Here is a 22,001-nt window from a genome sequence, read left to right as displayed (position 1 = left end):
GATGCAGGAGGCCATCAGCCCCCGAAACCGCAGCGTCAACCTGACCGAGACAAGGGATAACGGCTGAAAGATCAGAATCAGAGTCTGAATATCCCGAACCCGCTGTTCGGGAGAAAAAACCTGAAACTGTGCTGAGTCTAGAACGGCTCCGATGAAGAGGAGCTTCTGAGAGGGACACAGGTGTAACTTATGCACATTAATGGAGAACCCCAGCAGGTGCAGGAGGTCAGCCGTAGTCTAGAGGTGGCTGACAACTGTCTGGGGCGAGCCCGCCTTCGACAACCAGTCGTCGAGGTGGGGAAGACTGAAACCCCTAACCTGCGCAGATGAGCTGCGACCACCGCCATCACTGTCGTGAACACTGGTGGGGCGCTGGTAAGGCCGAAGGGGAGCACGATATACTGAAAGTGCTTGTGGCCTACCGTGAACCGCAGGTAACGCCGGTGGGCCGGCAGGACAGGGATGTGAAAATAAGCGTCCAGCAAGTCCAACGCTACCATCCAGTCTCCCGGGCCCAGGGCAGCTAAGACCTGAGCCAAAGTCAGCATCTTGAACTTCTCCTTTCGGAGGAAGCCGTTGACGTTCTGCAAGTCCAAGATAGGGCGTAGGCCCCCTTTACACTTCTTGGGAACCAGAAAGTAGTGGGAGTAACAACCACACCATACTTATGGCCCAGGAACGCGCTCGATGGCCCCCTTGGCCAAGAGGGCCGTAACTTCCTCTCGCAGAAGATTCAAGTAATCCCCCGACAAGCGGTGGTACTGCGCTGGCATGGCTGGAGGGGTTGCCTCGAAGGGGAGGGAGTAGCCCCTTCGGATGATTTGCAGCACCCACCTGTCCGATGTGATAGTGCGCCAGTGGAGGATGTGATGGCCAACCCTGTCCCCCACTGGCGTCACATGGGCCTGAAAGTTCGAACTAGGAGGGTTTTTAGGCAGATGCTGCAGGGGTAGGTGTGGACTGACCTCGCCGTTGTCCCCGACCGCCGCCACGGCGGATACCATGTCCGCCACCGCGCTGGATGTTAGTCTGCAGGCCGTGGCTGGCAGGACGTGTGGGGGCGCCCCTTCCTTGGCCACCAAAGGAGCGAAAGGCAACAGTTTGCTGGCGCGAGGCCGAGAGGCCCAAGGACTTGGCCGTAGCCCTGGAGTCCTTAAAGCGCTCAAGCGCACTGTCTGCCTTGTCGCCAAAGAGGTGACGACTATCAAACGGCATGTCCATAAGGGTGTTTTGGACATCAGCCGAAAAGTTGGCGGACCTCAGCCAGGCGTGGAGACGAATCGCCACCGTCGTTGCCATCGCTCTGCCTAGCGAGTCCGTGGTATCCAGCCCACACCGGATGGAATACGGTGCCGCATCTCGACCCTCCACAAGGGTTTGGGTGAGTTTAGTCCGGACATTGTGGCAGCACGTCCGCGACCGTGTCCCACAGAGAGTGGGTGTTACGGCCCAAGAGGCACGCAGTGTTGACTGACCGGAACTCCAAACTAAGTGAGAACATCTTTTTACCATACTGCTCTCGGGTGGGGTGGGTGGACAGGAATCAAGGGTTGCCCGGAGCCGGGCGGTGGCGCCTGGACACGTTCCCAAGTTCTTGGCAGCCCATGTCAGCACCACACTATAGGCAGCCCCCTTCTCCGTAGCCACGGTAGGAGGGGAGACAAAACTAGTGTCTGGCGAAGTGTCCAGACCACTGGCCTCCCCTAGCTCACCTGCCCAATCCTGAGAAGACTGGCACTCACGTGCCAGAGGGTCCTCGGACCCCTCCCAATCCTCCTCGCCACCCATCTCCTGATACTCAGGGTCAAAGGATGGGGCCGGGTCGTAGAAGTAAAAATCTCCTAGCGGCGTCAAATACGGCTCCGGCGCCAGACCCGAATCGAGGGTAGGACCAGGGACGACGTCGTCCTACGACGGTGCCGGAGGCGATACTCTGGTGGCCGGCGTCGGCGAGCTGGTAAGGTCGGCCGGCGACAACCCGGATCCGGATCCAACGGGTCCCTGTGGCATCGGGACCGAAGTCGTCGACGGCACCGGGGCCTAAGCACCTGACGGCGCCGGGGCCGAAGCACCCGGCCAGCTTGGGGTCCCAGTCGGGGCCACTTGGCCCAAAGGCGCAACGGAACCCGACGGAGGAGTGAGTGACCTCATGGCCATGAGGAAGGCCTCGATCTCCTCCGGCGTCGGGTTCTGCCCAGGGACCGGCGGGTTTGGAGCAGGCAGCAACGCCTGCGGCTCCGGCAGAGCCACGTGGGCGGTGTCGCCCGAACCCCAGGCCGCGTCGCGCGAGCATCGGGGGGAGTCAGAAGAGCGATGTCGCCTCTTCGACTTCTTGTGCCGCTTACCTGAGGACTTCGAGCCCGAAGACTGATGACGACTCCCGGAACTGTGGTGACTCCGGCCCGCGACCGATCCCTCGACCTCCTTTCGGACCAGGACCTCGAGCGGCGCGGGCTGACTGCTGGTGCTCGTGTCGCTTGCGGGCCGCTCCAGTCTAGCTTTAGACGTCAGGGCCTGGAAGTCGGAGCAGGACATGTCGTCGTGGTCGGGGCCCAGACAGTGATGGCATCGACGATGGGGGTCGGTAACCGACATCAGTCGGCTGCAATCGATGCAGGGTTTGAACCGGGGCATCCCTACAGACACCGTCGGAGTAGAGTGACTTCGAAAGATGATCAAAAAGGATCGAAAACGTTAGCCAAAAATTGACTATGGGTACTACTTTTTCCGGAACGGCGCTTGCTGGCGCGGAAAAAAAAAAGAAAAGAACGTCGGCGCGCGAGGGCGGCGTCTAAGTACTCCGGCGACGCCATCCCGGCGCCAACGACGGACGCGGAGCCGCAGACGACGCCTACCGACGCACAAGGGTACTGCTACGCAAAAGTTTCCGGATACAGTTGACGCCTGGGGATATTCTATTGTAAGGAATCTAATACTAACCTGTTTCTTTCAGATCTTCTTCGCACTCGGGGCAGAAGTAGTATAGGCGGAAAGGCGTACAACAGACTGCAACTCCACTCGCAACGAAAAGTGTCGCGAAATTCCAATGCACATAACTGCTGACAGTGCACGTTCTCTTCAGAGGCGAATAGAACTAACCAAGGCTCTCGCCACTGTTGAAAGAGACCTTGCGCTACTTCTGAGTGAAGACGCCATTCATGATCCATCATGCACCTGCAGCTGAGTTCGTCCACTCGGGCGTTCAAAGAACCTGCCAAGGGTTGAACCACCAAGGAAATGCCTTAACGTTCCAGCCATGTCCAGAGATGCAGGGCCTCCTGACATAGGGTCCACAACCCCACCATGAATATCCTGGACTGGCCATTAGTGAGGATAGACCAGAAAATGTGTTGTATCCAGAACCCCTCCGATGAAGAGGAGCTTCTGAGAAGGAATCAGGAGCGACTTCGGCACACTGATGGAGCACCCCAGCAAATGCAGGAGGTCGGCCGTAGTCTGGAGGTGGGAGCCTTCAACAGCCAGTTATCGAGATAGGGGAAGAATGGAACCCCTGATCTGCGCAGATCAGCTGTAATTAAGGGTGGGCGGAATTTGCGCAGTCGCGCTCCGCAAAGCGGAATTGTTTGTTCCGCCCGTTCGCGATGCTTTTTTCCTGTTCATGAACGCTGTTGGCAAGTTCGCGGGGGAAATATCTCGAACACGCATTTTAAAAACGCAATTAAGCAAAAAATTCCATGAAGCCGAAGATCGGGTAATTTTTGGCAATTCTGCGTTCTCCACAGAACGCGAAATTACCCAAATTCCGTGAGCGGATCGGAATTTACTGCCCAGGCCTAGCTGTGACCACTGCCATCACTTTTGTGAACATCCGAGAGGCGCTGGTAAGGCCAAAGGGGAGCACGGTAAACTGAAAGTGCTCATGGCCTACTGGGAAATATGCGTCCTGCAGGTCCAACGCTACCATCCAGTCTCCGGGTCGAGGGCAGACAAGACTTGAGCCAGAGTTAACATCTTGAACTTATCCTTCCGGAGGAAGCGATTGACGTCCCTGAGGTCCAAGATAAGACGCAGGACCTTGTCCTTCTTGGGCACCAGGAAAAAGTGGGAGTAACAACCATGTCCTACTTCTGGCGCAGAAACACGCTCCATGGCCCCCTTGGCCAAGAGGGCCGCGAGTTCCTGTTGAAGAAGTGCCAGTGAGCCAGGTTCTGGTGAGAAATCCAGATCACCGGCATTCCCCCAAATCCCTGCCCAGTCCGGGTGGAACTGGCATTGGGCTGCGAGGGGGTCTTCAGACCCCTTCAAGCCCTCCCTGTCCTCCATAACCTGCTGGGCAGGTGGGAAAGATTGAGGAGGATGAAGATGGGGATAAAAGTTCCCGGTCGGCGTCTGGGTCGATCGACACCAGTCCGGCACCGTCTCCATGTCGGTGTGGAAGCCATTGAAGACATCGGCCGGGAAGCCGCCCGACGCTGGTGGCGGTGCTGTAGACATCGATGTCGGTGGACGTCGTACAAGGTCAACTGACATCGGATGGGATACATGCATGGATCCATGGGGGACTCGCAGCGCAGAGGTCGGAGCCGTCGAGGACGTCTGGGCCGGAGCTGCCGACGAAGGGCGAGGACCCCTAATTGGACCCGTGGGGCCCGAAGGCTCGCCCGTGGGGCCAGACGGCCAAGGAGGTGGGCCATGGCTGACAGAAATTCCTGCAGCTGGGTCAGAGTTGCTGACGGACCCAGGAAGGGCGGGAAGGCCGACGGCGACTGCGTAGGCTCCACTGGAGCCACGGGGGAGGCACCACCCGCACCCTGAGCCGTGTCGTGGGACAGGCTAGGAGAAGAGGAAGAGCGACGTCGCTTCTTTGACTTCTTGTGCTTCGCCTTACCTGACACAGAGTGCGAAGACTTTTTTGAATAATGGTGGCAGCTCCACAGCCAGTCCCTCGACCTCCCATGGGAATGGAACCTTGAACGGCACAGAGCCTACTCCCGGGCCGCAAGCAACTTTCAGGACCCCTCCCGCAAAGTTTTCGGAGCCATGACCCAGCAGTCTGGGCACAACGCCGGATTGTGGTCACGCCCTAGGCAGTAGAGACACTCGCGGTGCGGGTCCGTCACAGACATCATGCGGGAACAAACCCCGCAAGACTTGAAACCGGGCATCCCTATACACCAGGAGTCAAAGACTCAAAAAAGACAGACAAAAGTCCCAAAAAAATAATTAAAAAATTGACTGGGGGTACTGTTCTCTCCGGATCTGCGCTAGCCGGCGCAGAAAAAGAAAGAACTGACTGACGGGTGAGGGCGGCATCTAAGTAGCTGCCACAACGTCATCCCGGCGATCACAACACCCAAGACGGACGCGGAGCCGCACAATGCCACCTTCCGACGCGCAGGGGTACCGCCGACGAAAACTTGCCAGATCCATTCTGACGCCTGGGGGTGATTCTAAGGTAAGGAATCTATCATTAACGTGTCTCTTTCAGATTAAACAATAGCCACAAAAAATAGCAATTAACTGTAAACTGAAGCAATGACCAAGTTCAATGGATGCTCTTGCAAAGGAGTGTAACAAAGATTAATTTAACAAAAGGTAGGGTGCATACTCTTCAGCTTTATAGAAACCAGGGTGGCATTGGGGTTAAACCTTCTAGTAGAGGCCTGTACTCCGGTGTGGGATGTTGCAGGATCTCCCGGGGCAGACCTATGTCTACTCCCAACCTGCCTTTTAACTGAGGGCATGATCCTGGCTTTGCCCAGGTACTTAGCAGGGTATTCATAAATAAAAGAGGTTCATGTGAGGTTTGCCCTGGCTGCAGAACATTTGTTAGGACATTTGTATTGACCTCTGTTGTGGGTAGTTGTAAGGTGAGGACCTCTGCTGCTCTCTTTTTCACCATGGCAAGGAAGGCAAACTCCTCTTAGGCCATGCCAGGATGGGGTGAGTACAGGCAAGTGTCTTGGGGGTCGTTGAGGCCACCAGCTTCCTGAATGTCTAAAAACAGGTTCTTATCATAAACCTGTGATGTGTCGTAATTGTTTGGGTCAGGCCAGTTACAATGAAAGGAAAGCGTTTCCAAATCAGAGTATGCGAGGAGGCAAGATAGTGTGATTTCGGTGAAGGTCGAGATAGAATCATTTCAGAGTCTGAAAGGATTATTGGTTCCTCCTCCGGCATTAGTGCACATGCTGGGGTTTCGGCATCAGTCGTGGTGCCTAGGAATAGGCATCAGATCTGGAGTGACAACTGACCTTGTAACGAGGTCGAGGGGCACAGTTGGCATCAGGGATGGATCTGCTAGGTAGACTGACTGGTGGCCCCTTGGTTCCTTAGGGATAGAAGACACCCCAGAAGGATCCAGTAGAGTACCGAAGGTTCACAGCATGGCCTTCTTGAAGGACTGCATCTGGCTCAGTGTCATTGATGGACCTGGATACTCAGAATGGATTGGGCCTAAAGCCAGGATCGGCTTTGAGGTTGGTGGGCACTAGGTGACTCATTGTGGCAGGACATGCTTTGTCTTCTGCTTTTTACACTTACCTGATGACTTCGAATGGCAAAGGCGTTCGCAGAATCAGCCTCAGGAAAACAGTGCTTCCACGCTCTCAAGCAGAACTGGGCCTTTCAGCGATATTCCGCACATAGAAAGTGGCCCTTCGGGTTCATTTGTGCACACTTGTCAAATGATGCAGAGCGATGAGAGGAGTCCAGATACCAGTGGGTCCGTCACTGACATTTGTTTCTGGCATTCCGGATATGGATTGAACTCTGTCATTTTAAGGAAAGACATGTCTCTTTCACACCGAAAAATGTTTGGAAAAATTGTGAAGTAAAGTCTGTCAAGCCTGACAGAACTAAAGGTAATGAGCTCTGGATCCATGCCTGAAAGCTTGGAAAAAAAAGAACTGACGTCACAAGTAGGTGTCTACTATGTAGGGGTACTGAAGTCAAATCTGTAACAGGACGGACCCGCTGCAGAGCTGCATAATGCCACCTAACGACACAAGGGAATTGCTGAGAAAATGTGTCAGATGTAGTCTGTTGCTTGGAGGCATTCCCCAAGGAGAGGAATCTACACTGAGAAGTATCCATCAAAATCTATGTTATAAACATATTATATTTGATTTATGTTTAAAAGCTTTTTAGGGACTGTACAACAGCACACCTGATAAATACCACAAAGCTGAACAACATCTAAAATGACTGACTAAATAGTTGTCAGTTAGAATTAATTATTAAAAAGTAATGTTTACAAAAACTCTGATAATGTGATCAAGTAGGATTTGTCCTGCTTGTTGTAGGGGAGGACATTTTACTGTACAAAAGCGTCTATGGAGACTTATTTTTGGACACATCTATAAGGAGTTGCTAGGAGGAGTGTAATAACCCATTAGAATAATATAGAAGCAAACAATTTTGCAGTATTCTATTTGGCTTGTGTACAACATTTGTTGCTATTTCGGAGTCTCCCTTCTTCCTAAATTAACGTGGAAGTATTTTTTAAGAGACTCTGTTTCCTAAATGAAGAAACAGTTGGCAACCATGATGATCAATGCCAAAACTGGAAGGCCTTAGATGTTTCATGATGAAAGGTGTGTTTTCCTGTGGCCTGAAGATAGATAACAGAAGTTAAAGCAGCTCTGTGTACTTTGCTGTCTTGAAGCTAATTATCTTTATTCTCAAAAATCCACCATTAGAGTTTATGGATACTCTCTCTAAAAAAAAAAAAGTCAAAATTCAGTCTCTTTACAAACTCCTATTCAAAATTGTGCACGACTCAACCACTAAGTATTCAGCTACTGACACTTACCCAAAGAGTTTAAGTCGCCGATCCCCTTCTGAATGCCAAAGCGAAAGTGGGAAAGCATTTCCAGGGCCATTTTACAGGAGTTTCATTATGAAGCTTCAGTAATTATCAAACAAGGCATTCTAGAGATCCTGAACCACACACCTAATGCACGCTATATGTTAATTTTTATCATAAACCTTAGTTTAGACCCACTGCACAATTCAATGCAGTAAACTAATGAGGCTGAAAGTCAGGCTCATCAAAAAAACAATCTACAATGTTCTTCGAATTAAATATTTAATGTAAAACTGGGCAACTTCAGATCACTAGAGTTTTGTTCGGTTAATACATTTTAAACAAAACTATGGCCTTCCATAAATGCATGTTTTAAACAATGCAGATGACATCTCATTGAACCATATTTGAGTGTTTCAGAAATAACTACATTCAAGATTCACAGATTTGTACACAAGCCTAGATATTAATTTACAGACAGCTTTAGAAAAATACACTAAAATCTTAGGGAGGAAGAAAACTCCAGAATTTGTAGAGTAAAAATAGGAATTGGACCTCTCATTGGCTTCCTCAACACACTATTCGTACACGTCAGTTCAAGTCAAAAGCTGCTTTTGAATTAAACACAAAACTTCAAAAGTGGCTTTTGTAGATGGATAGTGGGGACTAACTTATGTAAAGAATAGACTTCTGAGAAGCACGCTCTTCTTATGAAATTGGACGACCGCATGTAAGCCATAGCAATATTACGCTGCACAAGACCTTTAATAAATGTTCTTTACACATACACACAAATCTATAAACATGCATGATGGAGAACTTTTTAAGGGCCACGCACCAAGGTACAAAAACAGCACAGCTGGAAAAAAAAATGAAGCATATGGATGGGTGAGTGAGAGCTGGTAAGCAACGGAAATGGTAAAGCTTCATTCAGAAATGGGCGATTGGCGTGGCAGCTAAGGCTGACAGACTTACTCCGAAGTGGCGGCTGAGACTGCTGGAAGGAAAGGGGCTCTCCAAACACAAATGGGCTGTGAACTAGGGAAGAGGGAGGTTTTGCGGCTTGGTCACACATGGAAGGAACTGGGAGATTAGGCCGTGACTGAATGGGATTCAGCACGCCACTCAGCTGATCACCTGCAATGGGTAAAACAGTAAAACTAAAACCTGTTATTCATTCTTATCAAACAACATGGCAGAGATAACTGTCATATGAGCTTAATATAAGAATATGAATCAAGACTGACAGTTTAGGAACTCTGACTAATTGAGAAGCTATGACCCCTTGCACTTTTAAGGTGAAACATACTTTCAAAGATAACCCACTACCGAAATCCTCCGATTGTCTAGGGAGATTCCATAGTTAATTTGAAGCAACCCATTTAACTTAGCACTCCACAAGGGAGACAACACTTCTTCATGCAAACAACTAGCTAGTCCTCCAAGCCCTACTACTGATATTTTTGTATTTATTTTGCTACCTACCTGTGATTTGCACTAAATAAACAAACTCTTCATTTTTTTAAAATTCCCAACCTTTCTGTAAGCACTTGGCTACAGAAAAGCTTAAATTCCCAAATAGGTCTAAAATGGCTGACGTTCCTTTTGTAGAACAAATTCAAACTCTACACTTTCAGTTTGTTTAACAGAGTGATATTGATAACTGTTGTCATTTAAAATACTGGCTCTGTGAGCGCAAAGTTGAGAACTAGTTTAGCAACGAAATAATGTCTACCAAGTCAGTGTATATTAACTCTCAGTACTCTATTAAGGCAGAACAAAAATTGGATTGGCCATGAATAGACATAACTGTATGCTGGGGTATTTTCACTTACTCTACCAACTTTTAGAATATCTCCTATTACTCTCTCCATATTCAATAAAAGATACCACCAGAAGTGCAAGGTTCAAAACTGATAATAAAAAAGGTTTTGAAATGGATTGCTGCAGGATTGAATTGCTGTACAGCTTCGTCAAAGAGACATTTTTCAGCTGTTTTGTGTGTGCAGCAGAAAACAACTCTGACCTGCCATAGATAAAACAGTTACTAACAACAACTTAGGTCTTCAGTCCATTAGCAGACCTCCCATATTCCGTATCTTTCATACACCATGGGATGCACTTTCCCCGTTGAGGAAGGGAAATCGAGATCTATCACAACAGCCATAGAAGGGTTGGATACATTTGCGACACACCTGCAGACTAATCTCAAACCTCCATATAGGCCTCAAATGAAAAACACAATTTATCTTGTCTACTGAGCCGTTGCAAGCGTGCCACTAGCACAGAGAACAATCGGTCCATTTGGTGAGCACTTCAACTTGACATGCTCCAGACTTGGTATCTGCAAACAGTATCACCAAATAGGTTTCTTTTTAGTTGGTAAAGGAAGATCAAGAACATGAACAGATGGAAAAATATCTTTATCATATGAATTTCTGATCGAAATTCCAAAAGGATGAGTTTAAAGAATAACCTTGTGCATATACTACAGAGCATGGCCCGTCAGAGAAAGAGTTTGCAACTTACTTGCTTGGAGCCTTTAATGTCACCAACATACCATCATTGGAAGCACTAGACTAAAAAACTGACAAGCCAAAAAAAACAAAATAGAAAAGTCTCACAAATTAATGAGTCTCTGAACTGGGAGAAGTCAAAATTATTTTTGACCCAACTATTTAAACAGACACCTCCTGCCAAATACCACTGGGTTTGATGGTTCAGTGGCTAATGCATTCATTCACTCCAGAAATCTGTTTGACCTCAAGGTCACGGGTTTGAGTTCCAGCAGGCTAACTCAACCCTTCACTCTTCAGATGTAGATAAAATGAGTATCACTGAGTTGGGTAGCATAAAAACTCTTATTTCAGTGCCAATGGTGAACGTGCATTTTACAAAAACATGTTAAATCATGTGACTTGCTAAATGGCTCAGCTCAAAATACCAGTACTATCCAAACAAGATATAAAAGAATAAACATGGTGCAAGATGAAGGGCAGACAATGTATCAGCTTCTAAAGCACGCATAAAATCATAAACACTTGCTCATACACTAAATTGCTCCACCCACTTTCATATTTAATAAATTCTTAGTCAACCTGCCTAGATATCTATTATTCATGATGCCAAAGTACTATCACCGATCAATGGCACATTAGTCTGCTCAGCAACCACAGGACTAACCATTGGTGGCGTTGACTCTGGAGGATATGCTATGTAATGACAGATTGTACTGCTTAATATCGCCAGGAGTCAGGTTGGATCCAGAGCTTTTCTTTGCACTGGTGGTAGGTGCCGTTGTGAGACTCCATGGTACTCTGTACTGTCCTGGAAGTGACAGAGCGGAGGTGCTCATAAGTGCCTCACTTGTGCGGGGACATCCTTTTCATCATCTTTTTATTTTATGCTTTCATACTCACAGCAAATTGTTGCTGACAGTGTGCTGATCTCTAGTTGGGACCTTTTGAGTTGCAAAAGAGGTCACTCCTCAGAACAGAGACAACATGGCAGTGAGGAATCTGCATTAGATAGAGCATCCACCAGAAAGACTGTTACAAAAGGTAACTTGTTCTTTTGATGGCTACTTCGAACTGCTGATTCCTAACTTTGGGAATAGATACCAAAGCAGTACCTCCCAAAGAGGTGGGTATGTGGAATAGCTAAGCCGAAAAAAATCCTGCAGGATCAAGTGGGCAAAAGTTTGGGGAAATTCAAAAAGTGAGGAATCTGCAGTTAACAGTATCAATCAAGAGTATGGGTTTAGAGGAGGCAAACATAGCTTCAAGCATCCACCCACAAATTAAACAGGCAAGTAAAAAATGTTTAGTTGTCACCACTATCGCCCCGCATTGAGGTGTAGATTATGGCGATTCACATGCAGGTGCCCTACCCTGTTACTGAGACAGAAAGTCCTACAGCAGTAAATATGCCTAAAGACCGTAAAAAATTGTTCCACCATCTCAGAAAAAAATATATAAAGCACCCAAGGATTAAATACCTTAGGGTGAGATTCTGCCCTAAATAATAAAGTTGCAGAACAAAAACAGTGACCGGGTCTCTTTCTTGTTGAAAATACTACCCTGTTACTGAGACAAAGTCCTACAGCAGTAAATATGCCTCAGAGGGCGAGTGCTCAGGCTCAACAGGTAAGGGAACCATACACTCATTGCCCAATCCGGGGCTATCAAAATGAAACTGGCTTTGTCCAACCGGACCGTCCTCAGAATTCGAGGCAGGAGAAGGAGCAGTGAAAAGAAGCTCAGACGATATGGCACTCCACTGCAATCAAAATGTATCCCCTGATGACCCTCTTGGCAAGAACTGCAGCTTGAAGTAAAATCAACGCTGTGCATTCTCGACTGGCAAAAAGGCCCAGCCAGGGACCTCCCCACTAATTGAGGATGTCCTGAGGTCGTCTGGGATGAAGGTGCCATTTGTTTTCTGCCTGATGTTATGTGCTGAGCACCTCTGCCCCTGCATATAGTGACCCCGCTAGATGATTGCCTAGCAGAGAGATTTTCTGAAGATCAAATCATCTTCAAAGGCATAGCGTCTCCCAACACAAGATCCAAGGACTGACTCTGCACTGCTTCATGCAATAGTATATGGCTGCTCTGTTATATGTTGGGGACTGCACAAACCTTTCCTTGGCAGACGGGAGAAAGGCTTTCAGAGCCAGTCAGATGGCACTAAGCTCCAGGTTTTTTAAATAATATATCTCTACTGGTTTTAAACACAGATAGTAACCAAAACGGACATATTTGAAGAATTCATGCATGGCTACATATCAAAATCAAATGTGAAACAGGGGACTCATAGTGAACTAGAGATGCCATACCTTGTCATACCGGACCTAAAGAGGAAGGCTGGTTGGACCACTGATGTGGTCGCAACTAACGGGACATGGAGATAGGTCAGGGGGCAGGGGAACACAGCCGAGAGGGACACCCAGAGACATCCACCCGCCGGAGCTAAGGAAACAGCGTGTGACAATAACAAGGAGTCAAGCCCTATCTGGGCCTACCACTGTGAGGCCATCCAGCTCAGCCTTAGCCCACTGCAGCAATGTGGCGATTTAGCAATGTATGTCGGGGCTGGTGAGTGCTTTCCAAGACATCGCGATCTTCCGCTTAAACAGCACAAAAGCAAGATCAATAAACTGATTCAAATACTTATCCTCTTTAGCCTTGGGACAAAGCCTGAGGAGGCATGATTCATATGAGGGCAGGAACAGTTGGTTCACCACTGGAGAAGATATGGCCGGGTCCTCCCCCAGGCCCCCTTTACTATTGGCCACTCCCAGACCATCTGGTACAAATCTGCCACAGGTTCTAAATCTGGGATATTCAAGGGATGTGGCAGGGAACATGTGTTTGATGCACTGTGGCATTTAGTAGGTCAAATGCACCAGTTACTACTTGTGTAACGATATATCTGTAAGAAATATTAGTTAGTGATAGATATCTTACCGAAGAATATCCCCAGGCATCAGACTGGATCCGGAAAGTTTTCCTTAGCAGTACCCCTGCGCATCAGTAGGTGGCGTCCTGCAGCTCCGCGTCTGTCACTGGCATCGTAAGCACCGAGATGACCTCACGGAGAGTACTTAGGCGCCACCATGAGCGCTGATGTCAGTTCTGTACACGACTTTCCGCACCAGGAACGCAGAGCCATGTGAAATACTAACCATAGGTGCATAAAACTAGGGCCCTAAAAGGGATGACCTTAACCCTGGTAATCAGTTCGCAGAACGGGGAGGATGGGTGGGGCGGTAAGGAATCTATCACTAACTAATGTCTCTTACAGATATATCATCCCCCCTCCTACCTGCACTCCTTGCCTTCTTCTTAAAACAGCGCTACACGCTGCAACGAACCCCCTTTCCATCAGCCGCCATCCTCGAGCGCGAGGCGCGCCACAGACACGCCCCCTCTGTTGGCCACGCCCCCTAGTCAGTTACTACAAATAGTGGGCACAGACGCCAGGCGCTTCACTTCTGATTGGACTCCTGAGGCGAAGAAGCCGGGAGAAAGCATTTCTCTGTTTTTTTTAAATTTGAGCGTGTTATTGTGTGCTTTTTACTCCCCCCCTCCTACCTGCACTCCTTGCCTTCTTCTTAAAACAGCGCTACACGCTGCAACGAACCCCCTTTCCATCAGCCGCCATCCTCGAGCGCGAGGCGCGCCACAGACACGCCCCCTCTGTTGGCCACGCCCCCTCGTCAGTTACTACAAATAGTGGGCGCAGACGCCAGGCGCTTCACTTCTGATTGGACTCCTGAGGCGAAGAAGCCGGGAGAAAGCATTTCTCTGTTTTTTAAAATTTGAGCGTGTTATTGTGTGCTTTTAACTCCCCCCTCCTACCTGCACTCCTTGCCTTCTTCTTAAAATAGCGCTACACACTGCAACGAACCCCCTTTCCATCAGCCGCCATCCTCGAGCGCGAGGCGCGCCACAGACACGCCCCCTCTGTTGGCCACGTCTCCGCTAATACCCTGTCCCACTACCATAAATCATGTGCCTTGGTAGGACGCGCAGCAAACGAGCGCAGCGGGCGCGACGATTGCGCGCCGAAGGCGCGCCTAAGGCAAGCCCGTCTGCGCACGACCGGGCACAGGGCCAGACACTATGCCGGACCCCACCGCCACAAGGAGACACTATTCTCGTCGAGATCTCCTCAGCCTCAGACCTATTAGAAACAGCAACTGCCATGTCATATCCGACCCCAACGACCCCTTCACTGGATGCAACACCTGCAAACATGGAAATTTATCCCTTCCCATTGTTACTCCCTCGCTCCCGGGGCTCAAAATAGCGACACTCAATTGCAGATCGCTGCCCAAGCACGCCCTACTCATAAACCATCTTATCGTCGATTACGAGTTAGATATACTGTTTCTAACCGAAACATGGATCACCGGTCACTCTAACTCCGACATAGTCTTAGCCCTCCCCCCGGGCTTCCTTATCATGTCCCAACCCCGTCCTCTTGGTCGAGGAGGCGGACTGGCCATCATTTACCGAGACTACTTCACCTGTCGATCTACTGAGACTCAGAGCCAGGAGTCGGAGAGCTGCCACTTCTCGCTCCAGCTTACCCCGACCAACTCCCTGTCGGGCCTTCTGGTCTATCGGCCCCCAGGGCATTTCGGCCCCTTCTCTGCCGCTTTTCTGGAAACCGTTTCATCCCTGGCCCACCTAACATCTAACTTCCTGATTACAGGTGACCTCAACATCCATTTCGATGACCCATTCGACACAGGAGCATCTGACCTAATCTGTGATCTGGGCGCCCTCGGCCTCTCCCTGGCTAATTCAGGAGCCACGCATTCGAAAGGACATCTGCTCGACCCTGTGTTCTCGAACATCCCTTCCCTTCTGTTTACTAATTCCCTCCCTCTCCCATGGACAGATCACTTCTTGGTCTCGGTCTTCCTCCCAGGTTCTTTTAAAAAACCCCATAAACCTCCAACCTACACCAAGGACAGATCCTGGGCCAGACTTTCGGTGGAAGACTGGGCCCGGGCCCTGGATGCCACCACCCCCAGTCTCACTGCCGACCCCGCCATTGCGGACACCCAGGTCAGAGACTGGATTTCCTCCTCCCTTGACAGCCTCATCCCCTTTAAAAACCGAGAGGTCAAAAATAAGATCAAGGGCCACGCACCTTGGTATAATCCCGACCTCAGAACGCTCCGTAAAGAGTGTAACAAGCATTTACAATGCAACGGTTTCGCCTTCGGAAAAGTTTGAGCTATTGGCATTGTAAATGACAAACTTTTTATTTATGTGTTGGTTTAGAAAACAGATAAATAAATGGCACTCATTTACAATGCCAATAGCTTACTCTGTCGCAAATGCAAGACGTATTGCATTTGCACACACACACCCACACAAGAGCCCCCCACACACACACACACAAGAGCCCCCCACACACACCACACAAGAGCCCCCCTCACACACCAGAGCCCCCCACACACACACGCAAGAGCCCCCCACACAAACACACACACGCAAGAGCCCCCCACACAAACACACACACGCAAGAGCCCCCCACACACATACGCAAGAGCCCCCACACACACGCAAGAGCCCCCCCCACACACACACACGCAAAGAGCCCCACACACACGCAAAGAGCCCCACACACACGCAAAAAACCCCACACACACGCAAAGAGCCCAACACACACGCAAAGAGCCCCACACACATGAAAAGAGCCCCACGCAGAGGTCAGGGGTGGCACAGAAGCAGAGTTTCACCAGCTGAGGCTTGCATGAAGCCTCTAGCATGAAATAGAGGGAGGGTAAGGGAGAAGTGATGAAAGAGAGGAGGTAAACAATGAAGGGAGAGCTCCATACGTGGGGCGGGGGGTCGAACTTGGCCAGAGGTGGAGGAGGTGTACCCCAGATTCGAGGGACTGCCCCTTCCAGCAATCTAGGAAGCTCTTTTCAGGAGAATTTGTTTGAAAAAGCAGGTGGAGCAAGTTGTTCCAAGGGGAATAGCTGTTTTTATTATTACTGCTGATAAGTTATCTGTGCCACCTGCTCTTGTAAGTTTTAGCATCTCAGTTGTTTTCTTAATGATTGGTATTGAGAACCCCTCTTTGATCTCTTTATTAGCAAGAAATGTTATCAGGCTATAAAGTAGTGTCCTCCAACAGTGAGAAATGCCCTGCGTGGCCGAAACAGGTCGGTGTGACAGACTGGCTCTGTTTACTTAATTAAAGACCTGAAGTGAAGGATTTCTGAGTGCGGCGTATTTTTGCTAAAAAAAAAATAGATATATATATAATCCTGCTATTGTTGTATACACACAGCTTGTCAACTAGTAGCAAGGTGATCCTCATAGCTATATGCATTGCGTAACTCATACAAAATCATTATAGGTTTCTTTGATGAAGCAAGGTAATAGTGTATTGCCTGTTGCACAAAACGGTGAAGGTTTAAAATCATATGATGTATTAATCAATACAAGACAGGTTCCTTTTAAATCCAAGTACAGTTTGAAGTAGAAACCCCAAACTGAAACTGCATATTTAAAAGATTTAATTAAAAAAAAAGAATGACTGGTGCAAACTAAGTCAGACTGTATTATTCATTCAACCACATATCGCTTGTTCTTTTTCAAAGAAAAGGAATACTGAAGAAAATATTTAGAGCGCACATAGAAATCATTTTTTCACCACTTAGTACAAGGTCCGGAGCAAAGTCTGCTTTGATGCCGCTAAGAATTAGGAACAACGTTTTTTTCCGTTTAACGTCCTCCGTGCATGAAAAGCATAGGACAAAATAATTCCAATGGGTTAATGTCTCTATGGTTACCAGGTCACAAGCTCAAGCTCGAATGCCATCCCAGGATCCCTGGCTGACATCAAAGGGGCTGATTTACTGTAGCTGCTACTTCCTCCAGAGGCAGGCAGATGGCGTGGCCGCCTCCACGGAAGTGTGTTCTTAATCTGGGGCCCTGAGTTTTAGCTGCGATAGTAGTTTGTGCAGGGGTCCTCAACGAAAACATACACCTTAGCGATGCCTATGCAATGCATGCATGAGGAAACATTATGCAGTACGTTGTATCGAAAATATTGGCGTTTCTGAAACCTTTAATGTTGCTGTGAGGAAAATATATATATAGAATACACAGTATCGTTCCGAAAAAGGCCACGTCGACCAAAGTGCTTTACTGCCGGTGGGAAGTCTGCGTTCTTAACTTAAACATAGAAACCTGCCACATATCACCACGGAATGCTTGTAACGTCAAAAAAATATACAACATTAAGCTCCACTGCGGTGCCGAATATAAAAGCGATCATACTAAGAGTGCGTGCTGCACTTGAATGGGCGCCGTTTCTCATTGGAGAACCTGTTACTGAGTATCATCCCTGGGGTACAGGGGGAAATGCATTGTGTATGAACGTCCAATTGAAGAGTTGCTGGTGAACCCCTGTATTCTAAAGGCACAGTTGAATACAATCAGGAAGCAGTTGGCCCTCCCCTTAATCGGTAGGTAGATTACACACATCCAGAGTTGAAGGCATAGGATTCCTTCCATATCTCTGACAGCGGTGTGTGTGCAACACTACCACTGCCTACGCACACAACTTAACCATAAAGTAAACTATCCAGATGAATAGGATGAAAGACCACGAGCAATTAAGCAGATTAACGTGCAGTGTACGAATAGGGCCGACTGTGGGCGGACACCTTAGACCACAACAACGATTCCAAAAAACACACTTAGATGCGAACTAGTTCCCAAGAAGGCACTCGTCTGCTGTACAACCGATAGTAATATTGGAGAGCACGAATGGATGAAACGAACTTCTACATAAATGCACTGACTAGAAACAAACAGCCCAGCAAAACACAGTGCTTAAAACACCTGCTACCCGCCCTTCAATAAAATGTGTTAAACCCCATGGTAATGAGTCGCCTTAAACGACCGCACACACGAGTTTATAGTCTACATATTTATTTCGTGCAGGGATGGAATTGCACGACAACGTTTATAAGGGGTCAGACACATCACAATGAGAAATAAACTAACCCTCAATTCTAAGCCAAATGAGCATCTTAAACAGGGAAGCATGAATAACTATAAAAATCTATCCCAGGGCGGCGTGAACACCCGAGCAACACAGCACTCACCGTGGGCGGAGGCGCGGGGCTGCAGCTGTCCTACTCGGCAACACCTGCCCGGCAACATCCTCCGCTTCTTCCGGGGCTCCCTCCAGGCAGGCCACGGGAGCCCCGCGTGGGCCGCCATACTTCTTGTGGGCCGCCGTCTTCCTTCTTCCCCTGGGCGGCGGGGGGGCGGGGGTCTCTAGTTGGCAGAGGTACGTACCTTAGACCAAGTAGGGACCCTTGCTTCTAGTCAGGGTGAAGGAATACACACAGTAGATAACCTCCGCTCTCCCTCTAGGTAGCTTGGCGCGAGCAGGCAGGCTTATCCCCAAGGCAATGTGTATAATATTTGCACTCAACACAACAATAATCCCCAATCCACCACAAACTGAGACCACACAGGTAAGTATTTTATAAAAATATAAATAACTTTTATCTGGTTTGCAGGCAGAAAAAGGCAGTAATACGATAATCACTTTTTCAGGTAAAGGTTGCACTTAATCTTAGTGGTTGCAAGTAATTTCAGGAAGTTCTTATGTCATCAATTGTCTCAAGTCTTTAAAAAATATAGAACGTAGTAAATTGGTAGGATCTTAGCACTCAAAACGTGCTTCCTAATCTTTGTTCTGCATTTGTAGAAGCAGCGCTCCTGCCTCAGCTGGTTTCTCCCCTCAAATCAGGGAGATCGGGTATTGGGCTGTTATCCCCGGGTCCCACGCGCAATGCGGGGCACTCGGGAGGCGAGGCGCACGTCCGTGACGCTTTGGCGAGCGAGCGCACAGCCCCCCAGCGCTTCCTCTCTTCAGCCGGTGTCAATACCGGGTGCGGGGTGGAAGGCGATCTCCCCCAGCTTCTGGGCCGAAGACTCACCCTCGCAGGCACGGCCCCCGTCGCAGCTCCCACTGGCCTCCGCTGACGTCGAGGGTTCCCCCGGAGTCAGCCACTCACAGCGCGGCTCCCGGGGCAGATCCTCTGCGCAGGTTTCTGCATGGATTCGCCCAGCCCGCTGGATCCACTGGATATTGAGGAAACGTAAGTGACGCATTTATTTATTTATTTATTTTAGAGTTTTCTATAGCGCGAACTTGAACCGATTAGGTTATCAGAGCGCTTTACATAGCACCAGTTCCATTCATCCCTCTGCCCGATTACACGTTTTACACCCACCTCAAGGACACAAAAACATGAACGTAAATTCACCAAAATGCATGGGGTATCGGAAGTGACATCACCTCCCTTTTGACCTTTAGTTTCAGTCGCACGCATGCTTACACACACACACCCATTCACACTTACACACACTCACCCGCAAGCATGCACAACGGACATTTAAAAGCATTTTTGTTTTACTTACCTCAGCTACCAGCGAAGGTCATTCCAGCTAATTGTACTACATCTTTTATTACACCAGTAGTGAATAATAAAAGATTATTCACTATTAGTGGAATAAACAATGAGAATAAAGGAAGGGAGCGGGGACCCAACCTGCCCCTGTGTTCCTGGCACTGATGCTGCCATCTCTGAGGTCAGGGGTCGCAGCTGACATCCCTGCACGATATTAGGGTGGGCTGAGCTTGCATTTGAGAAGCCCACTGCACTACCATATAAGTGATAACGTTTTAGGGTGAGTGGGGGGTCTGTAGGAGGGGTAAAACATGCCTGAGGTTTGAACTAACCATTCACTCCTTACATAGTCAGTTCTCGCCTTCCACTTCTCCTGTACATTTGGGAAATGCACTGTTTGCACTTTAAACATATAAAAGTGGTGTAACTTCTCCACCCATACAGATTGAATCCTGTTTTGGCCTTCTGTTTTATCTCTGAGTTCCTAAGTTAGTTCAGTGGGTTGTACCCCTGTTCTGCAGCTCAGTGTATCACACCATTTGTCAGTCAGTAAAGTTCCAAGGTGTGTATGACTGTCAGTCCAGAGAGTTAGCGTAATGGGTTAAGGGGCTTACTGCAGAGACTTAACCTAACCTGTGACCTGCAAGTCTTCAGTCCATGCAGGACTAGTCTGCTTGTCACCATTTAGAAATTAGTAAAAAGGTGAATACCATTGAAATAGGCGCTAGTAAAGCATAGTTCTAGCGCCTTTATGCTATGGAACTACTTAAATACAGATTGCAGTACAGAGCATCAAGCATAGGAATATTTAGGCCGGTATTTGAGGGACAAACAAACAAAGGTAAATGCGTAAAGAGAAAGCATAGGTTTACTTTTCTTAACTCCACATCTTTGCACCTTGGATATTTATATATACTTGTAGAGAAACTCGACTTGCCTTTCGATATTTCGAGCCGTTGGGAGTCCCAGCTCGATTGTATGCGTTACGGGCTCATCTTGTGTGTTGTTGGGGGAGGGGGGTTGTGGTGACATGTCTCAAGCTTGTAAAAAGCAGTTTTACGCATGTTTGGTGTTGGCGGGCTGCCCTCTTGAGCTCTGTGTCTCAGCACCCCAGATGTAGCTTGAAGGGGCCGGCTGTACAGTAGGTTGTTATCAGGTCACTGATGCTTTCTGCCACAGGAATGAGCCTTGGCAGCTGCAAGCGTGGTGGCAGGGGCAGCTGTCGGGTCGATTGCCGCCCAGACCCTGCACTCATGCTATCCATGCCCGGAGCCTGCCAGGGCACACGCTCAGCAGGCCTGGACCGCTTGGCTCGGATGACGGCTTTAATGTGTACAAAGGCCCCGACTGTTCTCTGATTGCCGTGGCCAAGCGAGGATGCTTGGGTTACGTGACTGCTTCCTGCAGCGTCCCCTCTCTTCACATCTCGCATAGAGAAGGCACTCGGTTGGGGTTGTCTGCATGTGGAGCATCGAATCCCTTTACAAGGAAAAGACATGCAAATTAATGGCTTTTCTTTTTTATATTTTGCGTCATACCACTGGAGCACCTTTCCCCTGAATATCCGTTCCACAACTAAATTCCCCAAGTTCAGGAAACTGCTCACAACTTGGCTTTGTTTATCTCTCCCGTTTCCTTTCTGTTCGAGGCTTTGGACGGTCTGGGTCCGCGTCTCTGTTTTAGGAGCCCATAGCGCCTAGATACCTGCTCGGGGTGTGCTTGGCGCTATATAACCCATCTAAACATAACTTAGAGAAACGTGCCTTAGAAACGACCGAGGTTCGGCCACTGAAGTGGCAATATTTCCCGCTTTAATGCCTCCCTTCATCTAGAGTGGAAGCATGAAACACCAAGGCAGCCCTGCCAGTATTCGAACAGCTGGCTTGCAGAATATCCCCAGAGTCACTGCACCAACCCTTTCAGTCGCATAGTTACCAGGTGTTAGCCCTAATAACAGTAAGTGAGATGGGCTGTACCTTCCTGTGTCCACACAGGTGTCTGGGTGCAAATCCTGAAGTCGCCCAGTTTGGCCTCAAGGATGCACTTGAAGCCACACATGCCCTGGAGGTGGGTGCAAGGGCTTCAGATAGGTTTACGGCACCCGCCACTGGAATTGTGCTGCAGCTTAGGACCAAGTTGTGTGGCAGCATTGATAACATTATGCGGCAAGAAAAGGCAAATTATGCGGCACCGTGTGGCGTGTTTCATGATAGTATTACTTCATACGTTAACTCTGAACAAAGGTTTCACGGTCGTAGTCACACTTAC

The 22,001-nt window shown here is 48.7% G+C and overlaps 1 protein-coding gene across 12 annotated transcripts in view; it reads right to left on the bottom strand.

Annotated features, from left to right (window-relative positions):
* The window catches only part of MYCBP2 (MYC binding protein 2), a 2,065,574-nt gene that overhangs the window by 679,121 nt on the left and 1,364,452 nt on the right, over positions 1-22,001 (bottom strand). The window contains exon 57 of one of the 12 annotated variants that reach the window (XM_086934844.1): positions 8,744-8,905. The exons of the other annotated variants lie outside the window; for them this stretch is intronic. Within the exon in view, the coding sequence (XP_086790970.1) occupies positions 8,744-8,905 (162 nt within the window). The remainder of the gene's footprint in view (positions 1-8,743; positions 8,906-22,001) is intronic. 12 annotated transcript variants of the gene reach the window in all.

The sequence above is a fragment of the Lissotriton vulgaris genome, chromosome 8, assembly GCF_964263255.1.
Source record: "Lissotriton vulgaris chromosome 8, aLisVul1.2, whole genome shotgun sequence".
Lineage (NCBI taxonomy): Eukaryota > Metazoa > Chordata > Amphibia > Caudata > Salamandridae > Lissotriton > Lissotriton vulgaris.
Note: the sequence above shows the minus strand (reverse complement) of the source record. Positions and strands in the feature narration are given on the sequence as shown.